Below are 27,528 nucleotides of genomic sequence, written 5' to 3'. Positions count from 1 at the left end.
TCTGACACCCAGCTCAGAGGCAGCAGTTTGAAAAGTGCTTGGGCCATACATGAAGGAGACGTATCAACTAATCTTAGGGTATGTGCCAGAGGTGTGTAGCTCTGTGGGAATGTTCTCTGGCAAAGGAAGCACGTGGGGTGCCATTCCTGAAACTCTCCACCTACCTTGCTAGCACTGCTCAACCCAGCCTGCAGACCTACCATGCCTGTCCTGGCAGGCACTCCTCCAAGCAGTTCCTGTGCACACGTGGGGCGTAGCTGGGACAGGCCCTACCCCAAAGTGGATCCTGCCCTGCCGCAGTGGGTGGACCTGGCTGGCCCCCACCAGCATGCCCACAACAGCTACAGCCATGCATTGTAGCCAGGTGGGCTGGGGGCCAGCCTTGCTCACCACTGTGCCTGCAGTACTAATAGCCAAGCACATCAAAATAGCTCAGGAAACCACGGAGGGAACACCCCTGGAGCACTCGGTTCTAATGACCAGGAGAAGCTGTGTTTCTGGGCCCCACAGGACAACTACATAAGGTCACTCCTTCAAGACTGGGAAATGTAGCTGATCTGCTTAATACATAGAAACAAGAGTTAGGCAAAATGAAGAGACAGAGGAATATGTTCCAAACAAACAGAAGAATATGTTCCAAACAAAAGAATAAGACAAAACCTAAAAAATAACAACAAAAAAACCAAAAATACCTCCACAAACCCACAATGGAGATATGCAATCTACCTGATAAGGAGTTCAAAGTAACTGTCATAAAGATGCTTGCCAAACTTGGGAGAAAAGTGGATGAACACAATGAGAACTACAACAAAGAGAAAATATGAAAAAGAACCAATCAGAGCTTAAGAATACAATAACTGAAATAAAAAATACAGGAGAAGGAATCAGTGGCAAATTAGAGGATGCAGAATAATGAAGAATGGATCAACATCTGGAAGATGCTAATGGGAATCACCCAAGATGAACAGCACAAAGAAAAAAGATAAACAGAATCTTAAAAGCAGCAAAAGGAAAGCAACTAATTATGTATAAGGGAAACCCTGTAAGACCATTAGCTGATTTTTCTACAGAAACCTTGCAGGCCAGAAGAGAATGGCATGATATATTCAAAGTGCTGAAAGGAAAAAAACCTACAACCATGAATACTACCTGGGAAGATTATCATTTAGAATTGAAGGGGAGAGAGAGTTTCCCAGAAAGAAAAGCTAAAGGAATTCCTCACCCCTAAACCAGCCTTACAAGAAATGTTACAGGGACTTTTGTAAGAGAAAAAGAAAAGACCAGAAGCCGAAGAAAGAAAATTGTGAAAGAAAAAATATCTCTGATAAAAGCAAATATACAGTAAAGGTGGTATGAAGGTTAAAAGACAAAAGTAGGAAAGATGGTGGAAGACTAGGGTACCCTATTTCAACCAGTCCCCTGAATTAAGCTGGATATCTACCAGACCATTCTGAATACCCACAAAATCAGCCTGTGATGTAAGAAGATATACTTGGATCTCTACAAACAGAGTATCTCAGGTGGCTGGTCCCGAGGTATGAGGCAGGGAGCCATGATTCTCTGGGCAGATATTGGAAGATAAATGGAAGGGGAGGGAGCCTCTGGGATCCCATGCTGCTGGAGCACAAAAACCTCCTGCACTAGCAACCATGCACAGACTTGCAGACCGTTAGTAGTGGGGAAAATACTTCAGGACAGCCCCCCAGATGGAAACCTGGAGCTCTTGGGGGCGCACTTGCAAACTGGGGGCAGATGGCAGTTTTAGAAGCACAAAGGGCAGAGATATGCCCTGCCTTGGAGGTGGGGGCTGGGAGTGCTGCTATGGAACACAAAAGCCAGGATACTGTGCTTGATCCCAGGACCTTAGGATCATGACCTGAGCTGAAGGCAGACGCTTAACGACTGAGCCACCCAGGTCCCCACTAAGGTTCCTATAAAATAGGTGCATCTTGCTTTGGTTGTGGTCAATAATTTGGACTCTGTACATTCCCTCAACCACCCCTCAACAGAATGACTAAAAGGAGGAACCCACAACATAGGAAAGACCCAGAGACCGTGACCTCTGCCACAGAACTAATGGATATGGATATAAGCAAGATGTCGGAAATAGACTTTTAGGGTAACAGTTATGCAGACGATACCTAGGATGGAGAAAATCATTAATGGCAAAATAGAGTCTCTAAGGGCAGAAATGAGAGCTGATTTGGCAGAACTTAAAAGTGCTGCCAGTGAGATCAAATCTAATCTAGATACTCTAACACCTAGGGTAAATAAGACAGAAGAACAAATTCGTGATCTAGAAGGCAAACTGACAGAAAAGAAGGAACAGGAGGAGGCCTGGAACAAACAGCTTAAAATCCATGAAAACTGAATTAGAGGAAATAAATGATGCCATGAAATGTTCCAGTGTCAGAATTACTGGGATCCCTGAGGGGGTGGGGAGAGAGAGATGACTAGAAGATATATCTGAGCAAATGTTAGCTGAGAACTTACCTAATATGGGGACTAAAACATGCATTCCTGTCCTAGAGGCAGAGAGGACCCCTCCTAAGATCACGGAGAACAGACCAATGCCCTAGCATGTAATAGTAAAACTTGCCAATCTTAGAACCAAGGAATCCATCTTAAGGGCAGTGAGGGGGAAGAGATTCCTTATGTACAGAGGGAGGATTATCAGAATAACGTCAGACCTGGCAAGCCAGAAAGGGCTGGCAAGACACTTTCAGGGTACTAAATGAGAATAACAAGCATCCAAGAATACTTTTTATCTGACAACGCTGTCATTCAGAATGGATGGAGAGATAAAGGGATTCTAGGATGTGCAGAAACTGAAAGAATATATGACCACTAAGCCCAGCCCTGAAAAGAAATATTAAGGGGGGAGGGTGGGTTCTATAAAAGGAGAAAGACCCCAAGAGTGATATAGAACAGAAATTTACAAAGACAATGTATAGAAACAAGGACCTCACAGGCAACATGATGACAATAAATCATATCTTTCAATAATTACTCTCAATGTGAACAGCCTAAATGCTCCCATAAAATGGCACAGGGTTGCAGACTAGATAAAATGACAGGACCCGTTCATATGCTGTCTACAAGAGACTCATTTTGAACCTAAAAATACATCCCCACTTAAAGTGAAGGGATGGAGAACTGTCTTTCGTGCCAATGGACTGCAAAAGAAAGCTGGGGTTAGCAATTCTCATATCAGACAAATCAGATTTTAAGCTCAAGACTGTAGTCATAGATTCAGAAGGACACTATATCATTCTTAAAGGGTCTATCCACCAAGAAGATCTAACAAATGTAAATATCTATTTCCCCAACATGGGAGTAGCTAACTACATAAGCCAACTGTTAACCAAAATAAAGAGATATACTGATAATAATACATTAACTATAGGAAACCTTAACACTCCACTCTCAGCAATAGACAGATCATCTAAGCAGAAAATCAACAAAGAAACAAGAGCTTTGAATAACACATTGGACCAGATGGACCTCAAAGATTCGTACAGAACATTCCACCCTAAAACAATGCACACAGAACTTTCTCCAGAATAGACCACATGCTATGTCACAAATCAGGTTTTAACCGATACCAAAAGACTGAGATTATTCCTTGCATATTCTCAGACAACAATGCTTTGAAATTGGAACTCAATCACAAGAAAAAGTTTGGAAGAAGTTCAAACACTTGGAAGCTAAAGACCATCCTGCTCAAGAATGTGTGGGTCAACCAGGAAATCAAAGAACTTAAATAATTCATGGAAACCAATGAGAACCAAAACACACTGATCCAAAACTTATGGGATACAGCAAAGGCGGTCCTAAGGCGGAAATACATAGCCATCCACACATCACTTAAAAAAAATAGAAAAGTCCTGAATACACAAACTATCTTAACAGCTTAAAGAACTTGAGAATCAACAACAAATTAAGCCTAACCCATGCACAAGAAGGGAAGCAATTAAGATTAGAGCACAGATCAATGAATTAGAAACCAGAAATGCAGTAGAACACATCAATAAAACTCGAAACTGGTTCTTTGAAAGAATTAATAAGATCGATAAACCACTGGCCAGACTTATCCAAAAGAAAAGAGAAAAAAATTATGAATGAAAGGGGAGATATCATGATTAACACCAAGGAAATAGAAATAATTATCAGAAATTATTATCAACAGCTATATACCAATAAATTAAGCAAACTATAAGAAATGGATGCATTCCTGGAAACCTATAAACTACCAAGACTGAAACAGGAAGAAACTGACAACCTAAATAGACCAATAACCAGTAACAAGATTGAAGCAGTGATCAAAAATCTCCCAAAAAACAAGAGTCCAGGACCTAATGGATTCCCTGGGGAATTCAAACATTCAAAGAAGAAATAATACCTATGCTCCTGAAGCTGTTCCAAAAAAACAGAAACAGAAGGAAAACTTCCAGACTCATTCTATAAGGCCAGGGTTACCTTGATCCCAAAACCAGGCAAAGACCCCATCAAAAAGGAGAATTTCAGACTAATATTCCTGACGAATTTGGGAGACAAAATTCTCAACAATGTCCTAATAGGATCCAAAGGTACATTAAAAGGATTATCCAACATGACCAGGTGGGACTTATCCCTGGGATTCAAGGGTGGCTCAACATTCACAAATCAATCAATGCGATAGAACACATAAATAAGAGAAGAGACAAGAACCACATGGTTCTCTCAATTGATGCAGAGAAAGCATTTCACAAAATACAGCATCTTTTCCTGACTAAAACTCTTCAGAGTATAGGGATAGAGGAAACATTACTCAATTTCATAAAATCCATCTACGAAAAACCCACAGCAAATACCATTCTCAATGGGGAAAAGCTTGAGAGCCTTTCCCTTAACACCAGGAACATGACAAGGATGCCCATTCTTGCCACTACTGTTCAACATAGTACTAGAAGTCCTAGCAACAGCACTCAGATAATAAGAAAAGAAGTAAAAGGTATTCTAATTGGCAAAGAAGAAGTCAAATGCTCTTTCTTTGCAGATGACATGATACTTTATGTGGAAAACCCAAGACTCCATTGCAAATTACTAGAACTCACACAGCAATTCAGTAATGTGAAAGGATACAAAATCAATGCACAGGAATCAGTTGCTTTCTTATATACTAACAATATAATTGTAGTAAGAGAAATTGGAGAATCAATTCCATTTACAATAGCACCAAAACCCATAAGATACCTTGGAATAAACCTAACTAAAGAGGTAAAGGATCTATTCTCTAGTAACTACAGAACGAAACCGAAGAAGACATAAAAAGATAGAAAAACATTCCATGCTCATGGATCAGAAGAATAAACATTGTTAAAATGTCTGTGCTTTCCAGAGCAACCTATACTTTCAACACTATCCCGATCAAAATACCATTGGCATTTTTGAAAGTGCTGGAACAGACAATCCTAAAATTTGTATGGAACCAGAAAAAAGACCCAGAATCGCCAAGGAAATGTTGAAGAAGAAAAACAAAGCTGGGGGCATCACGTTGCCTGATTTCAAGCTATACTACAAAGCTATGATCACCAAGACAGCATGGTACTGGCACAAAAACAGACACATAGACCAGTGGAACAGAATAGAGAGCCTAGATATGTACCTTCAACTCTACAGTCAAGTAATCTTCCACAAAGGAGGAAAAAATATCCAATGGAAAAAAGGCAGTCTTTTCAATAAGTGGTGCTGGGAAAATTAGGATAGCTACATACAGAAGAATGAAACTCGACCATTCGCTTATACCATACACAAAGATAAACTCAAAATGGATAAAAGATCTCAATGTGAGGTGGGAGTCCATCCAAATCCTAGAGGAGAACATAGGCAGTAACCTCTTTAACACTGGCCATAGCAACTTCTTTCAAGACATGTCTCCAAAGGCAAAGGAAACAAAACCAAAAATGAGCTTTTGGTACTTCATTGAGATAAAAAGCTTCTGCACAGCAAAGGAAATAGTCAACAAAACAGAGAGGCAACCCATGGAATGGGAGAAGATATTTGCAAATGACACTACAAAGGACTGATATCCAAGAGCTATTAAAGAACTTCTCAAACTCAACACACACACACACACACACACACACACACAAATCAAGTAAAAAAATGGGCAAAAGATATGAACAGACACTTCTCCAAAGAAGACATACAAATGGCTAACAGACAGATGAAAAAAAATGTTCACTATCATTAGCCATCAGGGAAATTCAATCAAAACCACATTGAGATACCACCTTATACCAGTTAGAATGGCAAAAATTGACAAGGCAAGAAACAACAAATGTTGGAGAGATTGTGGAAAAAGGGGAAGTCTTGAGAATGCAAGTTGGTACAGCCACTTTGGAAAACAGTGTGGAGGTTCCTCAAAAAATTAAAAATAGAGCTACCCTATGAGCCCACAATTGCACTGCTGGGTATTTACCTCAAAGATATGGATGTAGTGAAAAGAAGGACCATATGCACCCCAATGTTCATAGCAGCAATGTCCACAATAGCCAAACTGTGGAAAAAGCCAAGATGCCCTTCAAAAGATGAATGGATAAAGAAGATGTGGTCCATATTCACAGTGGGATATTAGCCATCAGAAAAGATGAATACCCAACTTTTGCATCAGCATGGATGGGACTAGAGGAGATTATGCTGAGTGAAATAAGTCAAGCAGAGAAAGTCAATTATCAAATGGTTTTACTTATTTGTGGAACATAAGGAATAGTATGAAGGACATTAGGAGAAGGGAAAAATGAAGTGGGGGAAATCGGAGGGGTAGATGAACCATGAGAGACTATGTACTCTGAGAAATAAAAGTGAGGGTTTTAGACCCCATTTAGAGTAAATGAATTAAGGGAGGGAGGTGGGGGAATGGGTGAGCCTTGTGATGGGTATTAAGGAGGGGCGTATTGCATGGAACACTGGATATTATATGACAACAATGGATCATGGAACACTACATCAAAAACTAATAATGTACTGTATGGTGACTAACAATAATAATAAAAAAAGACAAAAGTAGTAAAATCAACTATATCTACAAAAATTAGTTAAGGAATACACAAAATAAAATATGACTTCAAAAACATAATGGGAAGGGGAGGAAAAATGTCGAGCTTTTAGATGTGTTTGAACTTAACCAACCATCAACTTAAAATAGACTGCCATATACATAGGGTATTAAAAATATTAAGAACCTCAGAGTAGCCATAAACCAAAGATCTATAATAGAAACAAGCAAAATAAAGAAAAAAAAAATCTAAACATAACACTAAAAGTCATCAAACCACAAGACAGCAAGAGAAGAAAGGAACAGAGTACTAAAAAAACAACCAGAAAAAAATGAACAAAATGGCAGTAAGTACATACCTAACAATTACTTTAAATTTAAATGAATTAAATGCTCCATTCAATAGACACTGGGTGGCTGAACTGTTAAAAAACAAAAAACACAAGACCCCAAAATGCTGCCTTACAAGAGACTCATTTCAGACATAAAGACGCACACACACTGAAAGTGAAGGGATAAAAAAAGACATTCTATGTAAATGGAAATGAAGAGAAAGCTGGGATACCAATAATTATATCAGACAGAATAGATTTTTTAAGACAAAGACCGTAACAAGACAAAGTGCGCTACATAATGATAAAGGGATCAATCCAACAGGAGGATAGAATAATTGTATCGATGTACCCAATACAGGAGGACCTGAATATACAAAGCAAATAGTAACATAAAGGGAGTAATTAACAGTAATACATTTGGCCCTTGAACCGCATGGAAGTTAGAGGTGCTGATCTGCTGTCTAGTCAAAAATCACACAGAGCTTTTGACTCACCCAAAACTTAAGTACTAACAGCCTACTCTAGACCAGAAGCCTGATATCATGTAAACACTTGCTCAACACGTATTTTGTAGTTATATATATTATATACTGTATCCTTTCAAAAAACTAGAAGAAAATGTTATTAAGAAAATAATGAGAAATACATTTCTCTACTGTACTTATCAATACTGTAAGTGAATATTGTCTGTTGACAAGAATCATGTCAGTACTAACACATCAATACTGTCTTATACAAAACACCATTACATGTGTTACAACAAAAAAGAAAAGACAACATGAAAAAAGTTGTATTTACAAGATAAAAACTTTCTAATATATATTGAAAAAAGATACGTGTCTAAGTAGACCTGTGCAATTCAAACCTGTATTGTTCAAGGGTCAACTATATAATAATAGTAGAGGACTATAACACCTCACTTACGTCAATGGATAGATCATCCAGACAGAAAATCAATAAGGAAACAGTGGTCTTAAATGACATACTAGACTAGATGGACTTAATAGATAAACACAGAGCATACCACCTCAGAACAGCAGAACACGTATTTTTTTCCAGTGTGCATGGAACACTCTCCGGGACAGATCGCATCTGCCACAAAACAAGTTCTCAATAAATTTAAGAGGACTTAAATTATATCAAGCATCTTTTATCAAGCATCTTTTCTGACCACAACAGTGTGAAACTAGATATAGATTTCAAGAGAAAAAATGGAAAGCACAAAAGCTTGTGGAGGCTAAACAACATGCTACTGAATAAACAATGGATCAACAAAGAAATCCAGAAGAAATTAAAAGTAAAAACCAACTTTGAAACAAATGAAAATGGAAACACAGCATTCCAAAATCTATGGAATGCAGCACAAGCAAATGTTCTAAGAGGGAAGTTTACTACAGTACAGGCCTCCCTCAAGAAACAAGAAAAGTCTCAAACAATTTACTCTTAGACTTAAAGAAACGAGAAAAAGAAGAATAAACAATGTCCAAACTTAGTAGAAAGAAAGCAATAATAAAGATCAGAGTAGAAATAAAACAATTACACACACACACACACACACACACACACACACACACGACAAAAAAAAAAAAAATCAATGAAACCAAGAGCTGTCTCTTTGAAAAGATAAGCCAAATTGGCAAACTTTTAGTCAGACTCATGAAGAAAAAAAGAGGTCCCATATAAACTTGGAAATGAAAGAGAAGTTATAACTGATACCAGAGAAATACAAAAGATACTAAGAAAACTTACATGCTAACAAACGGAACAATCTTTAAGAAATGGATAAATTCCTAGAAACATATAATCTTTAAGACTGAATCAGGAAGTAATAGAAAATCTGAACATACCAATTACTAACAATGAAATTCAATGAAATTGAGTCAGTGATCAAAAATTTCCTAAGAGGGAAACTGGGTGGCTCAGTTGGTTATGTGTCTGCCTTCAGCTCAAGTCATGATCCCAGGGTCCTGGGATCGAGTCCCACATCAGGCTCTCTGCTCAGTGGGGAAGTCTGCTTCTTTCTCTGCTTGCTGCTCTCCCTGCTTCTGCTCTCACTCACAGATATGATGGATAAAAATCTTAAAAAAAAAAAAAAAAATTACTTACAAATGAAAGTCCAGGCCTAGACAGCTTCACAGGTAAATTCTACCAAACACCTAAAAAAGAGTTAATACCTGTATTTCTCAAACAATTCTAAAAAACTGAAGAGGAAGGAACACTTCCAAATTCATCGTACAAGACCAGCATTACCTTGATAACAAAGCTGGGGACACTACAAGAAAAAAACAAAGGCCAATGTCCATGATCAACAAAAGATGTAAAAATCTTCAATAAAATATTAACAAATTGAATTTAAAAACAGGATGGGGTGGCCAGGTGATGGACATTAAGGAGGGCACATGTTGTGATGAGCACTGGGTGTTATATAGCAACTAATGAATCTTCGAACACTACATCAAAAACTAATGATGTACTATATAGTGACTAACTGAACATAATAAAAAATAAAAAAACATTTAAAGGATTATACACCATGATCAAATGGGATTTATTCCAGGGATGCAAGGATGGTTCAACATCCACAAATCAATCAAAATGATATATTAACAAAATGAGGATAAAAATCCTATGATAATCTCCAAAGATGCTAAAAAACTTTTTGAGAAAACTCAACATTCATTTATGATAAAGAATCACAGCAAAGTGTGTATAGAGGGAACATACTTTAACATAATAGAGGTCATATGTGACAAGCCCATAGCTAACATACTCAACAGTAAAAGCTGAAAGCTTTTCCTCTAACATCAAGAACAAGACAAGGATGCCCACTCTTGCCACTATCTAATTAACATAGTGCTGCAAGTCCTAGCTTAGTCCTAGTAATCAGATAAGAAAAATAAATAAAAGGCATCCAAATTGGTAAGGTAGAAGTAAAACTGTTACTATTTGTAGATCACAGGATACTATATAGAAAAGACCCGAATGACTCCACCAAAATACTATTAGAATAAAGAAATTCAGTTGCAGGATACAAAGTTAATATACAGAAACTGGTTGTATTTTTATAAAAATGAAATACCAGAAAGAGAATATCAAACATACCTAGGAATAAATGTAACCAAGGAGGTGAAAGACTAGTACTGTGAAAACTGTACATCGCTGATGAACGAAACTAAAGATGACACAAATAAATGGAATGATACTCCATGCTCACTGACTGCAAGAATTTATACTGTTAAAATGTCCATACTATCTAAAGCAATCTATAGATTCAATACAATCCCCATCAAAATACCAATGTTATTTTTCACAGAACTAGAAAAAATAATCCTAAAATTTGTATGGAACCACAGAAGATCCTGAAGCCAAAGCAAGCTTGAGAAAGAGTAATAAAGCTGGAGATGTCATGTTCCCTGACTTCAAACTGTACCACGACGCTACAATAATCAAAACAGTATGATACTGGCACGAAAACGGACACATAGGTCAATGGAACAGAATACAACGCTCATAAATAAACCCACACTGATACAGTCAATTGACCTATGACAGAGGAGGTAATAAATATAATGCAAAAAAGACAGTCTCTTCAATGGTGTTGGGAAAACTGAACAGCAACATGCAAAAGAATGATACTGGACCAGTTTCTTACACCATACACAAAAATGAACTCAAATTGATTAAAGACCTAGATATAAGACCTGAAACCATAAAACTCTGGAAAGAAAATAAACAGTAAAATCTTGGACATTGGTCTTAGCATGTTATTTTGGATTTGTCTCTTTAGACAAGGGACATGAAAGCAAAAATAAACAAACGGGACTACATCAAACTAAAAAGCTTTTGTACAGTGAAGGACACCATCAACAAAATGAAAAGACAACTGGCTGAATGGGAGAAGATGTTTGTAAGTGATATGTCTTATAGGGGGTTAATATCCAAAATATATTAAGAACATCTACAACTCAACACCAAAACCGAAACCAAACCAAAACCCTAGATAATCTAATTAAAAATGGGCAGAGGACCCAAATAGACATTTTTCCAAAGATACACGGAAGGCACATGAAAAGATGCTCAACATCACTAATCTTAAGGGAAATGCACATCAAAAGCACAATGAGATATCACCTTCTGTCAGAATGGCTAAAATAAAAAACAAAAGAAACAAGGGTTGGCGAGGATGTGGAGAAAATGGAACTCTTCTGCACTATTGGTAGGAATGTAAACTGGTGCAGCCACTGTGGGAAACAGTATGGAGGTTCCTTAAAAAACTAAAAATAGAACTACCATATTCTGGCTATTAATCCAAAGAAAATGAAAACACCTATTCAAAAAGATATATACACCTCTAGGTTCATTGCAGCACATTTGCAGTAGCTAAGATATGCAAGCAACCCAAGTGTCTATGGACAGATGACTGGATAAAGAAGATGTGGTGTATGTACACAATGGAATATTACTCAGCCATAAAAATGTACAAAATCTCAGCACTTTTGACAACACAGATGGACCTAGAGGGTATTATACTAAATGAAATAAGTCAGAAATAAAAATACCATATGAGTTCATTTATATGTGGAATTTAAAAACAAAACAGAAACTGACTCATGGATACAGAGAAGAATATGGTCGTTGGCGGGGTAATATATGAAAGGGAGGTATATGTAAGAGGTATAAACTTATAAAACAAATCAAAGTACAGCATAGTGAGTACAGTCAATACTGTAATAACTTGGGTAACATGGTAATTAGAGTTATGGTGATTATTTTATAATGTACATGAATTTTGAATCACAAGTTGTACACCTGAAATTAACACAATATTATGTGTCAACTATACTTCCTTTAAAAAAAAGTCAATACATATTCACTGTAGGAAATAAGGAAATACAGAAATGATAAAAAGGAATCACCTATAATTCCCATTCCCTCAATACAACAAATGTATTTTGGTGTTTTTCCTTCCCTTATTTTTGTTTTATAACACAGGTGCATTTGTAACATATGGGCGGTTTGTGACCTGCTTTTGTTTCACTTATTACAGAACTACCTTTGTCTATTAATAACAAATTTAATATCAAGCATATTTATCATAATGTAATTAAATGATCCCTCTGGTAGGTGTTTAGACTTTGGCCAGTGTTTACACTGTTCTCTGCACAGTCACCTAAAAAAGTGCATAGAGAATGTCCACATTCAGGAAGAGAATGTGGAAATCTCAAGAGGGATCCAGATCGCTGGCTCAAAATGGAATCACCTGCAAGGACTTGCGTACAAAGAGTCTACGCAGCAACTCTACAGGAAACGGAGGTGGGAAGCTCAGCAGACACAGATGGTCCCTGCGGCCCAGGCCTGGAAGCAGGCACCACCTGGCAAACACAGGAGGCCGCTCCCGGGCCTGCATCACTTCTTCTGGCCCGCGACAGCCACGTTGGCAGAACGCACAGAGCCGACCTGAGCCAGCGGACCAGAGGGTCAGCCTTTGCCTGGCACCTAACACAGCGGGACCCGCCCCGCTCCAACGCGGGCTGCGCTGGCTGGCGCCAAAAGCACCAGAACAGAGGCGGTGTGAGGCAACCCGGGGATCCCTGCCAAACCACACGGTTCAGGAGGAAGAGCAGGACAGCACTAGGATGGATACTTTCTACTGCAGAAAGCTGGCCGCTCCCTGAGAAAGGAGGGCGGCGGTACAGAGTGAGGGACGCCTAAGACAGCAGCCCCCCCCCGGAACACACGGGAGCCCTGTGTGTGGGGGTGCTCTCTACGCCCAGTTAGAACACACCAGCTATTTATTAACTTCCCCAATCCATTAAGGGGCCCCTGCAGCCCAGCACCCCCGGGCCGATGCAGTAGCCTCCAGTTGTCTCAGCCCGTGCTTGTTTCTGTTTCAGACCCAGACTGTGTGCTCTGGGCAGAAGCCCAGCAGGGCAGGAGCCACCGAAGGAGGGTGGGGAGAGCCTCCAGGCCAGACTCTGCAGGGCTCCCCGGCCCTCTTGCTGCAAACACAACAGCCTCTGTGTTTACCAGCCTTGTGCTGCAGCGTAAATCCTCAGTTTTCGTCTGTTTCATCACTACCCTGGGATGTTCTATCCCGGTTCAATTGTTTCTGGCTAGGCATACAGCTCCCAGGCCCTGCTGCTGCCTACTCACGACAAACATTGGTGACAAGGGACTCCTAGGGTAGTGCAGGCCATCTGTTAAATGGCCACAGAGTGCATGGGGTCATGCAAGCTGGGAATCCCCAATCACACACTGACTAGGGAGCCGGCTCTGACACATGGGGCAGAAGCTCAGCCTTCAGGTCCCTGGGGACTGAACTCACACATTCCTTCAATGACTACCCCTGTTTCTCTACCTGGTGCTATTTTTATAGCATCTGGAAGGAAGGATGGAAGGAAAGCAGGCAGGCCCCTTGCCTGCCCAGGGGTTTCCAGGGTCAGAGTGTGGAGGAAAGGCCTGTTAAGGGAGAAGGCAGGGAGACGGCTGTGACAGTTACAGAAAAGAGGGCTCCCCTCTGCTCAAAGGCAAGTATTGGCAAAGGTCATTCTTCTAGAAAGGCACAAACAACGACCCAAGTCCCTAAGAGAAGCAGGGCACAGTAAAATGCACACAGAACTGAACCACCAAAAAGGAGAAGACATCAAATTATTTGTAACCATTTTACAGCAGGACATAGAACATCTTCTACTTACATAAATGGGTTTTGTGATTTCTCTTTAAAGCAGACCCCAAAGCAGACCAGAAGAAATGGGTTAAGTGGCACACCTACGTGTTAAAATTCAGTCTCCGTCTCTCCGGAACCCCCAGCTGGCCTGGTTCCAGCAGAAATGCTAACTGGATCATCCCCAGGAGACAGCGGATCTGTTTCATCTATTTCAGTCGTGCACAAAGGGGATACATACACATTCTGCACGATTTCCCCTGGCGCTGTGGCTGGCCAGCAGTCTGGCCAGCACCTGGGGCCTCCAAAGATGCAGTCTGCAGGGGAACTGTGACTCTGACGGCCCACTCCTTGGGGAGGGGAGGAGTGGGGGCTGCTACCCACCGCTCTGACGGGGGACACTGGATCCTGTGACAGGAATCCACGCGATTTTGTCTACAGTTACCAGGAGGCTGCTCACGATGAGAAATCATCCTTTTCTCTTTCTGTTACCACAAGACAGGGGTGCTTCCTGGTAGCAATCTCTCAACTCCCCTGGCTCCAAGGGTGCCCAAGGGTGCTAAAGGGATGAGGTGTGTAAATCTCCGAAGCACCTCTGAACACCCGTGAGGAAGGTGCAGTGAAAGGTGTAAGGGACAAAATAATGGCTGATGACGTAAGGCGGAGAGATGAGTTAACAATAAATTATACATAAACTGGGAGATTCTGTGGCATTCAGAATGTTCTAAGGGCAGGATGATTCTTTCTACCAATCTGTCATCCTTAGGAGTCAGTTACTTGTTCAATTTTTTCCCCTCATTCGTGGTTGTCTAATCAGTACTAGAACCTCTGTCAGGGGGAAACACCAAGGAGTGGAAGGAAGCCCAGAATCTTTCTGCTCCGCCTGAGTACCCTTTGGCTCACAGGATTTCTCAAACCCAAGGCCTACATGGATTCTTTTGTTAAATTCAGTAAAAACTAATTTTAACATTTTTCTTTTAAAAAGTGCATACTTTATATAAAAGACACAGAAAGATGCTCAATATGGTTAGTCCTTAGGGAAATGCAACTCAAGTCCACAGTGAGATATCACTTTACACCTACCAGGATGACTACAATCAAAAAGACAAGTGCTGGTGAGGCTATGGAGAAACTGGAACCGTCATGTGTCACTGGCGGGAAGGTTAGTGGTGCAGCCTGCCTGGAAAACAGGCAGCTCCTCAAAATGTTCAATGCACAATTACCATATGACCAGAATTCCATTCTTATAGGTCCATAACCAAAGAAACTTGAAAACATACACTCAAACCAACGCATCTGAACACAAAGGTTCAAAGCAGCATGTGCTGCTGGTACAAGTGCATGGGAAGATACCTGGCATGGTGTTCACCCAGTATTAATGGTAGTTATTTCAAGGTGGCAGAATCTGAAGATCTTCATATTATTCTTTTTTTTTTTTTAAAGATTTTATTTATTTATTTGACAGAGAGAAAGATCACAAGTAGGCAGAGAGGCAGGCAGAGAGAGAGGGGGAAGCAGGCTCCCCGCTGAGCAGAGAGCCCGATGCGATGCGGGGCTCAATCCCAGGACCCTGAGATCATGACCTGAGCCGAAGGCAGAGGCTTAACCCACTGAGCCACCCAGGCGCCCCAGATCTTCATATTATTCTGCATTAAAATCTTTATAATGAATACCTTCTTTTTTTTTCCCAGCAGAAAATCAGTAAATGATTTTCTTAAAAACAAAACAAAGTAGAAAAAGAAAGAGAGCAAAACCCCCAAGGCAATAATATATACAGGAGATTCCCTCACACCAGTATACGTTTAATACCTTTCTAATCAGTCTTTTATTTTAGTTTGGTTACCTCACCGCAGCCAGGATTCACCTCGCTTCCTTTAAACATGCAGGAAGTTGACAGAATTCAAAGGTGTCCCCATCTATATTTGAACCAGCTGTAAGCATCTAGCATTTTCCACTTCTTCCCACTGAACCAATCATATTCCTGTACTATGTTTCCTTCCTCCTTCCCACTCCCTCCTTCTTTCCTTCCCTGCCTTTTTCCTGGTCTGATGGGGCAGGATGAGTGAAAAGGTTAATTTTTTTCCCCTTTTTCATTTCAAATGCTACAATTCATCTGCTCTTATGTATACACATAGTTTTTTCCCTGCCCTTAGGCCATCTAATCTTCCTGTGACTACTGAGCACTGTTAACAAACATCTGTATTCTTCTGACATCCAAGCAACCCAAAACCTTCCCTATGTGTGCCAAGGTCCCTGCAGCCGCCAGCCTCAAGGGGTGGCTAAACAGAACCTTTACTGGTTCTGTCTCCAGTTTCATTGCACAGAGCTGGGTGTGAGCTCCATAGTGCCTTATAATTAGCCCCAAAGCAGCTGCTTTTCCAAAGCCTCACTTTGTACCTGCCACGACTGTCGATGTATATAAATATTAAATGCAAAAGGCACCATTAAAGTCACATTAAGTTTCTGGCTGAAGCACTGAGGCTTCGATATCCAAAGTTGAGATCAAGCTGTTGCCTTGGTGTTCTTTGTCTCTCTGGGCACTTGCTTTTCAGTGGGTGAAATCTTTCACCCACCTATGACTGTCACCTATGAGGCCACCTCTAATGCTGCTGTTTTCGCAGCTTGCACAAACCACACAAGTGTGTAAAATTTCATCTGCTCAACGACAGGCAGTCTGTCTGACCTCATTTCAGGGGGCGGTCAGGCAGCGAAGACCCCTGATCAGTAAGCTCCTAGTAGTGGCCGGGCAGCTGCGGAGGACTGACAATGGCCAGAAAGGGTCAGGAAGCAGTGCCAAAGCCGCCCCCGACCTTGGCCTTGTGGGGTGCAGGGGCTTGCCCAGGCTCTGAAGTCCCCACAAGCTGCAGGCCCGCTTTTCATATAAACAAATGCCTGGAACGATTCCCCCTGGCGAGGCAAGGATGAGAAGCATATTACCTCCATCACACATAGTGGCTTTTTTTTTCCTTTGCTAAATGAAATGTTTCTACCTTTTCAGTATAAAAACAGCACTTGCAAGCATTTAATACTTCAATTATGAAATGCACTTAGAGATGGCATTTGGCCTAAACCATTTATTGGGATAGCAGAGCAGTCCAAAACTTCAAGAAGCATGGACATACCTGTTTAGCTGCTGTGGAAGAGATGGCTTTTCGGTCCAGCAGGTTGAGTAGCTCAGCCAGTGAGGAAGGTGTCACAGGACTAGCAGCCCCCCAGAAAGGAGAGAAAATAAATTTACATTTCACACTGTCAGCATACCCATTTATGGTTATTGAGAAGCAAAGCACTTGATACTGTAGGTTTAAATAATTAAACCCACACCCAGAAATGGAAATAACGTGCCAACTGGGCTCTATTTATTTATTTATTTTGTATTTTAGGATATAACACATTTCGGTGACTAGCATTGTTTTTCTTTATTTTACTACTCAAGAATAATGGCTGTTTGGCAGAAGTTGTAGCAACAGACAACTGCTCAGTTTAATTAGTTAAAAAAAGGAGTGGCTGCAAAATTCATGAACCATGACAAGAGGAAAAAAAATACCCAAAACAAAACAACCCAGTAATTAAATATTTTCAACTGCAAGATCAGCCTAAAAATTACTTCAAACAAAAGAGCTAACAAAGCTACTTTTCTGAGTGTTTTTATGCAAATATAAGTTCTTTGTAATTGTAAGAGCTTTTCTTTAAGGGAACTGTCCATGACTGCCATCCCCTCCTTAAGTGGCCTTATAGGCATCTGCAGGGACTCTGTTTACCTCTCCTGACTCACAACACAAGGGCCCAGAATCCATCATACCCATACTTTTAGGATGTGACTTATTTGCCAAGATCCCATGATAAAAGAAGGCCAAGGAGCAACCAAACCCATAAAATGTCATTAATTCACATGAGGGGGTAGGAGTGTGTGGAGGGGAGGGGGAGTGCCTAGATTATAGTGAAAAGACAACAGTGAATTACACACTTCTTTAAAATATGTGATTTTGCTACTTTTAAACACACAGAGCAACGAGGCTAATAAAATGCTGTTTATCTGAGGTCATTAGGGGACTAGTTTTAAATAGATAGGAACGACTTATAAATAGCACATTAGTGTGAATGAAAGCTTCTGAAATGCTTAAGGCCAAGTGAAAACACCTTCTGTTTATGTCTTAGTTCTCATCAATCACAATTCATTTCTTTGTAAGCTCTTAGGTAATAAAAAGGAAACTGCCACGTAGCCCCCATCCAGTTTCCATGAATTCCTATACCCAGTGAGTGCAAGCAAGTTCACCAGCTCCTTCTTGCTGGATTCTGGTTCAAGTACAGTGAGGTCTCATTAGGGTTGTTCCCTCGAAGCAGCTGACACACAGAGGCAGACCATCATTCTTAAAGTCTTTGTTTATCCCAAAGTATGGATAAAAGGTAATTCCAAGTGGAAACTAAGTTTGGAGATTATCCGGTGTTATTAAGTTGGTATTTGGAACATCTGTGAACCACCCTTATTCAATCACAACAGGAAGAGGGGCAGGGAGCTGGAAATAAACCAATAAATCCCTTTTCCAACCTTCCACCTTACTGACAATAAAGAATCAGGTTGTTTGAAAAACACGTATTCCTGGGGTGTTCTGCAATCCTAGAAAATGCGGTGGCTAATCAGAGTGCAGACGGTAGGCAGAACTCATAATAAGCACTGGCGCTGGACTGGATTTCTAGAGCATGCAGAAAAGAAAAGGTCCCTTCTTCCACATGAATTGATGATATCAGGGACGTGGAGACAAAAGAACAGAAATAGAACACAACATAACTAAAAATACTTTGCCTTTCATCTGATGACCTTAATTCATTAGTTAAGGTCATAAAGGAACACTATGAAGTATTTCCATTGACCCAACAGCATTGGCGACTTCTCACTCACCTTTCTGTACCCACAAATGCTTGACACATTAGTTACTACTGACAAACAGTCAGTAGTATTTGTGTCACAGCACTCTTCCCACCAACAGGGAGAGCTATCCGGTATACTGCATACATTAATTCCAGATATGCCAGGGCTAACCTTGAGTGAGACGATGACAAAGATCAGTACCTGTCAGGCTGACTGCGAAGACCCCACTCATCTACGAAATAAATAAACCATCAGATCTGTAACATAACGGCAGCAGAAGCACAAGCTACTGATTTGCCACTGTCAGATAATGCTAGTTTCTGGACAGCGCATGTGTCTCCACTAAAGAAGAATCTGACATCAAGAGGCTTTAAGCTTTTGTGTGCCAGCCTCCAATCCCCTGAGGCCTGCGTACGTACAGAGGGATCTGTCCCACCTGCCAGCTTCCTCCAGTCCCCTGGAGCTCTTTCAGATCACGACTCCATCCCCAGCTTGGATTCTGGGAGTAGACCCTCTGCCACTTCTACATCCACACCCCCTAGTTCCCTCCCCACATCTGAGAAATGTGTGGCTCATCTCAATCCCCACGCTCGTTTCATGCCAAAAGGCCACCTTCTCTGCTTCTGTTGCAATGGGACACAGGAAGCCCCCGCAGGAAGACAGAGGAACCTGGACACCCAGGTGGCTCTTGCAGCTCAGTACTCCTTGTGTTCATCTCGATGGTTTCCCTGCACCCCTAGCGGGTGCCCCAACCCAAGCACCTGTTCCAGACAATCTCCTTCCCGGTTCCCTTCTTGGCACATGCCCTCACCTCTCACTTCATAAGGTTATCAGTTGAAGCAAGACCCAGGATTTTCTGTCGTGCCCTCTTCCTGCTGGTTCCATCAAACAAATCCCTTGATTCATACTTTTAATCCCATTACTTTCCACTCTTCCGGATCCCACTTGCATGTTTGTTTCCTCTCCTGGGGCTTTAATCATGCACCTTCACAAATGCTCAGATCTACCTGATTTTGAAAATGTCTTCAAGTGATCTTGGGAGTCACTTGCTTCTGCCTGGAATCTAACCTTACCTTTACCAATAAACATCTGGCATTAGTGGCTACTGTCTACCCTTGTGAGCACAGCCATGTGGCTACTAATCCTAGCCCTCTACGGAAGCTCTTATTTAAAAAAAAAAAAAAAAAATCACATCTCCTTTGCTTGTTGCAAGCATAACCGCTTTCCCCCAATCTGCTGCACCCCAATTCTGGGCTACATTTAAAGCCCCTTGTGAACCCCTTCTCCTTGGACCTCTGCATTCTCTTTCTTTTCCTTGACTGTCCCTCGTGCACTCCTGGCCCTTGTCCATATGGTTTTCTGCCTCCACCTCAGGCTGGCAGGCAAGGGAAGCCCATCAGTTCCCAAGACTGCCTCTGCTTCTTCAGGGCCCAGTTCTCTGTACCACTGGGCTCAACGACCTCTCACCAAACATGTTCTAAACTGGGGTCAGCAAACTTCTTCCGGGAAGTGCTGGAGGGCAAATATTTAAGGCCCCTTAATATTTGGGCCTTAAATATTTGGGCCACACACAGTCTCTGTCACATATTCGTTGTTTTGCTTTATGAGGTAATAGCTACTGTTTGCTCATGGGGCTGCCAGAACGATCTTGAATGGGCTCCAAACCTTGCAGCCCCACTCTTGGATGCTACTGCACATACCCCACCCCTGCCAGACTTCTCCTCCCTCACCTTCAGGCCCTCTTGGCTCAAAGCCCACCCTGGGTTGCGAGTCCCTCAGGAACTGCCGCCCATGGTGGACCTGGAAGTTCAGGGCACTCGACTGGACTGGACAACTGGATGGTGGCACCTGCCTAATTTCACTGTGAAGCGCCCACTCAGGGTATCTGTAATTGCCATGTTCTTAACTGAATCAAACCTGTCATTAACAGCAATTTAGAAGGAGTTAACAGAAAAACAACTTTCAAAGCGCCATGCTCAAAATAATTAAAAAGCTGAGTTCAACAAGAGCTTTTCTGGTTGGAGCCTTCAAACATCAGTCTTCTGTCAGGTCTTTCAAGATGAATGCTAATTTGCAAAATCAGCTCTTGCCAGCTTGACCTCCAGAGTGTCCCCTGCCTGGTGCCATCAGACGACAACTGCTAGCGCCGCGGCGACTGCCGTTCTCAGCGCTGGAAATGTTTGCTCCAGCAGCTGCGGTTGTTCATTAATTACTGTTTGGTCCGAGGTGAGGCTGGGGGAGCCAACAACGTTCTTTGAACTGCGTAGGAAGAGAGCTGCTACAGCTCGCTTTTGGATCCTCAGCCCTTGTTCTACAGAAACGGCGTAGCAGAACTGTTGCTTAGGCCCCCGGTTCCCGCTTTGGGAACAACTCCATACAGGTTTATTCAGAACTGGGTACCCTCTGGGTTCTTAAAACTCTAGTGCTTATGAATTGTTAGGGGAAATACCGGGGGCTCCAAGAATACTCCAAAAGCTGATTTACCAACCTCAGCACCGTCAGCAGCTACCACCATGGTGGACACACAAAGTCCTAACCTCAGACAGACATATAAAGATGCTGGTCTGAAAGTCAGGGGACTGAGATGGAGCAGCCTGGGGTCTGTCACCTTACCGTAGGTCAGGGCCTCGACTTCCTCGTCTGCTAAAGGACAGTGCTGAACCAGAAGTTGTCTGAGGTCTCTGCCGGGACAACAATTCAGTGACTCCAGGCCAACACAGTCCATCACAGCCAACAACACGGAACACCATACATTTAAAGATCAGATCTAGAGGGGCGCCTGGGTGGCTCAGTGGGTTAAAGCCTCTGCCTTCAGCTCAGGTCATGATCCCAGGGTCCTGGGATAGAGCCCCGCACTGGGCTCTCTGCTCAGCAGGGAGACTGCTTTTTCCTCTCTCCGCCTGCCTCTCTGCCTACCTGTGATCTCTGTCAAATAAATAAATAACACCTTAAAAAAAAAAAAGAAGAAGAAGAAGAAGAAGATGATCAGATCTAGAACTCTTCCGAAAGCTCAAACAGCATCCTGGAGCCTTCCTAGCTTCTTCTGGCCAACAGGCGTTCCCTCTTCTCTGCTCCCCCATACTATGGAGAGCTGTGGAACAGAAGCACAGCCTTCTGCCTCGGACTTAAAGGCTGCCGCATGAGTCTAGACCTCCCCAGGAGGCAGGGGGCTCTAGGGAGGCAGCAGGCTCTAGGGCCAGGGTGGGGGCTTCCCCGTTGAACCACGGGCTGTGCCCAGAGCGGCGCTCTGCCACACGCGTTGGAGACACGGCTGACCTCCCCGCTGACTCCACATCCTCATATTCCAGGCAGTCTGTCAGGCAGCTGTGCTTTCCTGCCATCTTCCACTCTCTGCTTCCCCAGGCTGCGCTGCTCCGTGGTCTAAGAAGGTGCAGTGCATTGGCATTCCCACCCTTGGCTCTCCACAGGTATCGTCCAGGCCTCTGCCTCACCAACTCCTCCCCCTTCTTTAAGGCTTTGGTACAATTGCTTCTCCTCCATAAACCCTTCTGGATGACTCCAGTCTTCACGGAATGGCTGCCATGTTTTCAGTGTAAAGAGTGGAGTTTCTGAAGAGGGGCCAAACCCGAAAGGACAGGACCGATAGACATAAAGGCAACAGGTGCCAAAGGAATCCAGGAGGCTGAGGGTGGCCCTTGTTTACGTACTGAACACGCCAACCCAGCGAAGAGAAGGAAACGAACGCAGAGGGCCCACTCTGTGCCAGGCACTGTGCAATTCCTCTCAAAACCCCTTGCAGGCAGGTACTGCTGCCATTTTTGTTCATAGTGAAGCACTGGAGGGCCAGAGAGGGGAACTCATCCAAGGTCACTGCTGGTAAGGAGTCAAGTAAGGAAGTGCATGGATCCCACGTGGCCACATTACGCTATACATATACACATCGCAAGCAAGAGGCTGAACACGGAGTTGGCACTGGACAGCGAGACCCTCCTTGAGCAAACACATTTTTGGAATCATGTATCTGTGTAGGCTCGTTCCCCTCCTCCGCTCTCCATGCCGTGGGATGCTGCTGAGACAATGGCATGCTGGCTGACAGGGGGCACCACCTTCCCTTGCTGGGGCCCAGCCACCTGCCTGGGGGTCCTAATGAACACTCTCTCCCTCCCTCCCCATACTGCAATCTGCCGCTCGCTCTTTCCTTCTTAAAACCTGCCGTTCCTTTGGCTTTTGTGACATTCTGTCCTAGTTTTTCTCTTCTCTGCCATTTCTTCTCAGCTGCCTCCTCCTCTGCCCACGCTTCTCACTTAAGATTGTCTAGAGCATCTCCGGCTCCTTCCTCGGCCGTCCTATCAGGTCATACCCTCCCTGATTCTCTTCTGTTTCAACAACTTCAGGTACCATCTATAGGTCGCTAAGTCCACGTTCTGCCTATTATGGACTACTTGCATTCCCAGAAGTAGGATGCACCTGGACTCACCTCGAAATTTTTACATGGGCTGTTCCCTATACTGGAACCCTTTTCCCTCCTAGATTTTGCCTGACTAACCTTACTCTTTCCTTCTTCAGGCCTTAGCTTGGCTGTTACCGTCCCCTTCTCTAGAGCACCTAGCTCACTGTTTTGTCATCACCGGCTTCTGGACTGTCAGCTCTGAGAGGAGGGACTACATCTGTTGTGCTGACTGGTCTTCCCCATGTTTACCACGAAGTCTAAATAAACATGTGCTGAATAATGAACAAATGAGAACTCCAGGATTTCTACCTCCGAGATCTCTCTCGTCAGCGGTAGATCATATATCTGACTGCCTCCTGGTTATCCCCATAAGGGGAATGTCTGTCCTACCGGCAGCCCAACTCAGCATGTCCAAAATGGAACCTGGCATCGTGCCCCGCCCCTTCCCTCTGAACTCATTCCTCCTCCTCCACTTCTCGCTAGGCTCAAAACCGCTGCCCTCCATTTAACTCCACTGCCCAAGTAAGAACTGGAAGTTGTGCAACATGAGATAATTGTTCTCCATCTACCTGCGCTCAGGCCCATGGCATTTCTCACAGGCACTCTAGCAACTGGCTTTCTTGCTTCTGGTCTGTTCTTCCAAACTACTCCTCCAAGGTGAAACTGGAATGGGCTTGAGATCGAAGGCTTTGAGAGGTACTGACAAAAGTGTTTGCACGGTGGCCTCTGGTGGTCTCTGTGGCTTCTTCTCGAGCTTTCTTGCTTGGCCCTTTTACACTCGGAGTTTCTGGGTTTCCTGAGCCCCTAACACCTGCTAGCCTTGAAGTTTCCAATGGCCACTCTGTTGCCTGGAATGCCCTCACCCCTCCCATCACCTGGCAACTCCTGCTAGGTCTTCAGGGCCTTGCTCCAGCATCCGCTTCTGAGGGAAACCTTTTTACCTTCCGGCCTCAGGTCAGGCCCCCTCTGTGTTCACTCAGGGCACCCCCCACGACTCCGGCCCAACAGGATCACACTAAGGTGCCTGCCCGTTTTCTTACAGGCCCATATCTCCCACCAGCTTGTAAACTCCTTGTCTTACTCATCTTCAGGCCTGCAGCCCCAGCACAATACAAAGGACAGCACAGAGAAAGACCTGAACAAATGGACGAAATTTCAGATGTGAGGGAGGACAGCTTTAGAATATGGACTTCACAGGGGGCGTGTGTGTCTTGTCAGGAGATCCTGAGGGGGAAGAGGGAGAACAAAACACTGGCCTTGTCCTACTTCTGGACACAGAGTTCATCATAAAGGAAAAAAGAATCTCCAGACTCACCTCTCATTGACAGCAAGGTTCTGTTGCTTTAAAAAACCCAGAAAAATGTTGAGGACCCAACTAGTTACTTTTTTTGGCTCTGCCCTAGTTTCTTTTATCACATTTTGGAAGAACTCCAGTAGGCCAACTTCATTCTGTAAAGAAAGAAAGAAAAAAAACACACACATATATATATATATATATATATGAAGTCTCCCCCAAAATGAAAGATCAGCATTCTGAAGTGAAATCTGAAACTGTCACCCTCTGCCTCCTCTGACACATCTACCTGTACTTTCCTGAACATGGAAATGTCACCAGAAAATTGTGATCACTTTCAGTAAACAGCAAGTATCTGACTTCTACCACTGTCACTGTGCATTCTTTTTAATCTAGCATTTTCTCACAGGAATGAACATACGTCAGAGAGCCTGGCTTGGTGAACCAGAGTACTATGAAATCCACTCTCCCCCAAACTCATCTGCCCTCTCCCTGTCAGCCTTGCGTACCCTATGACCTTAACCCTTGAGCTGCATCCTTTATCCTTGGGCCCATGATGTTTGGGCAGAGTTTCCTGTCCTTTCTCTTTCCAGGTCTATTCTCTGCTGGAAGTCCCAAGTGATTGTGAGACTAAAGAGGCAGGAAAAGAAGCAAATCAAGGGGGAACAGATGGAATATTCTACCTCTGAAAAATCAAAAGTGCATCATAACTGTATTTATCTTCACATCGTCCCAAGAAGTGACAGAAATGGGTTTCAAATGTTTTCAAAATGAGTAAGAACCCAGGGATCCACTCAGACCACAGGACTGATGGAGGCAGCAGTGGCTTCTCGGCTTTCCAAGCCAAACTAGACACAGCCTAACCCTGTCTCTCCTCTTGCTCCATGAAAACAATCATCAAGGGGACTTGAGGAAGACTCCAGTATGTCTCCCCTCTCGATGGTCACCTCTCTGAGTCAGGGGCCATTCTGTCCGGTTCACTGTGTAACTAGAGCGAAAGTGCTGGGCGATGGCAGCTACTTGGTGAGTATCTGTGGATGGAATCCATGCCTGCCATCACCATGTGCATTTCTAAAATATCACAAGTGAATGCTCCTTCTTTATCATGCTTTGTTCACCTTTAAATATTAGAATTGCCCCAGTGAGGCATTAGCGTCACCCCAAAGCACTCAACAAGTGCCTTCGCTATAATGGCAAACTGCCAGCTCAGATCAGTTTGGCAGAACCAAAAAATCTGGCTAAGTCCAACCTTTGTTTTCCAATAAGAAAAATAAAAACACATGCTCCTCACATATGGGAAGGCAAAGCTCCCAAATGGCAGAAGGAACACATTTTTAGTAGATTTGCCTTACCTGCTGCCATTCAAATCAAAACCACACTTTCCTTGACATTGTCTTTGAAACTTTATACTGTGGGTGAGGTCCTCACCCTTGCCCCTTTCAGAAAACCTTCGTTAAGGGAAAGAACTTTCTGGAAAAATAAGATACTGGGAAGAAGTAAGACGTGCAAACAAAAGTGTTCTGAAAGTTTAGCTGTTGTAGATTCTGTAAAATATACACGGGCATACAACTTATGCTAAAGTAGAAATTTCATAATAAAAAAAATCTACATGCCCTTTGTAACAGATAAATTCTCTGGTGACAAGCCTACTGAATAATCCCACAATCATCTCTTGAATCTCTTTTCAAGCCAACGTTACTATTCTGCTCATGCTAAACCAGGGCAAAGGCTGCCTCAGCAGGCAAAGCTTGACTGCAGATAAAGACAAATGCAGACAGAAAGAAGAGGAAGTTCTGCTTAACTTATGGAAAAGTATTCAAACTTCCACAACAGTACGGCAAACCGCTGGGGAAGTAGAAAACCACTCTCCGGCCCAAATCAGACTGGCAGAATTCTCTTTGTTCTAACCCAGACAGGCTGGCCTGCTGGTGAAAAGAGCTGTCAGAAGGAGAACTCTTTGCTTTGCCAAGGAAAGGTTTTCTAAATCCACCTAGAAATATTGCAGTCGAGTTCCCAGGCTTGGCTGAGTTGCTGGGACGTGATGAATATCTATTCTTCTACCCTTGGGTGGTTTTTTTATTGGATGGATAACGTAGCAAGTCAGAGTTCTGTTTGTCTTTTTGTGTCAGTGCTGTGAGGAAGCGTCCCTGAGCTGGAACCGTACTTCACTGGCCGGGGTGGGGGGTGGGGGAGGTGGGGCTCAGAACACAATGGCAAGTGGACGTGAAAACCCGTAGCTGTCATGGGGTGAGCAACCAGCAGCAGGGCTGGCAGAGGCCAAGCTGCTGCTGCCCAGAGAATGATGGGTCAATGCCAAGTCGCACACAGGCTGCCTGTTCTGGCTCTTTAGATCAGAAGTCCGCCTTTCAAGAAAAAAAAACCAAAAAACCAGCATTCTAGATACGGTTTCCTTAGTTTTTCTGTGAGATCGGCAACTGCTGGTAAGCTCAGCACGAATCTCAGAAGTCCCTGTCGGACATGACAGTGCGGCCATCTGGTTTTCTCAGGAGAATAGTGAGCTGGTGATTCCCTGACCTGAAAGCCAGAGGAAGAGCTATGCAGAAAGGCCACGCATTAGGGAGCCCCTAACTTCCTTCTCAAAGGCGACATGCAAGTGTCTGACTCAGCACTGACCTCTCCTGCGTCAGAAAGAGCGGACACCGCAGCTGCATAGCGCGTCACATCTCCTGGCCAAACATCACACTAATTGTTCTGTCAGCCACAGCTGACGCGGCAGGGACAATCAGGCCTGTCTTTCGCATAACACCAAACAGTCTTTACGGCTCTGTGACCGGGAAGCATCCTTTCCACATTTTAATAAAATCTCCCCGCAGCATTCAATTACACCCAGAGTCAATGCCAGGTCAGCTTCTGAAATGCTCACAGGAACCCTCCACCGGTCGAGGCAGGTGTGAGGC

General features: G+C 43.1%; 1 protein-coding gene across 1 annotated transcript in view; it reads right to left on the bottom strand.

The window, feature by feature from the left end:
• Window positions 1–27,528, bottom strand: part of LOC111155658 (glutamyl-tRNA amidotransferase subunit B) — a 102,286-nt gene that overhangs the window by 4,252 nt on the left and 70,506 nt on the right. The window contains exons 10-11 of the mRNA XM_022515955.1: window positions 24,632–24,765; window positions 17,161–17,239 (exon numbers count right to left, since the gene is read on the bottom strand). Of these exons, the coding sequence (XP_022371663.1) occupies window positions 17,161–17,239; window positions 24,632–24,765 (213 nt within the window). The remainder of the gene's footprint in view (window positions 1–17,160; window positions 17,240–24,631; window positions 24,766–27,528) is intronic.

This window comes from Enhydra lutris, unplaced genomic scaffold, assembly GCF_002288905.1.
Source record: "Enhydra lutris kenyoni isolate GAN:26980312 unplaced genomic scaffold, ASM228890v2 scaffoldscaffold3, whole genome shotgun sequence".
Lineage (NCBI taxonomy): Eukaryota > Metazoa > Chordata > Mammalia > Carnivora > Mustelidae > Enhydra > Enhydra lutris.
The sequence above is the reverse complement of the archived record's forward strand: the minus strand, read 5'-3'. Positions and strand labels throughout refer to the sequence as shown.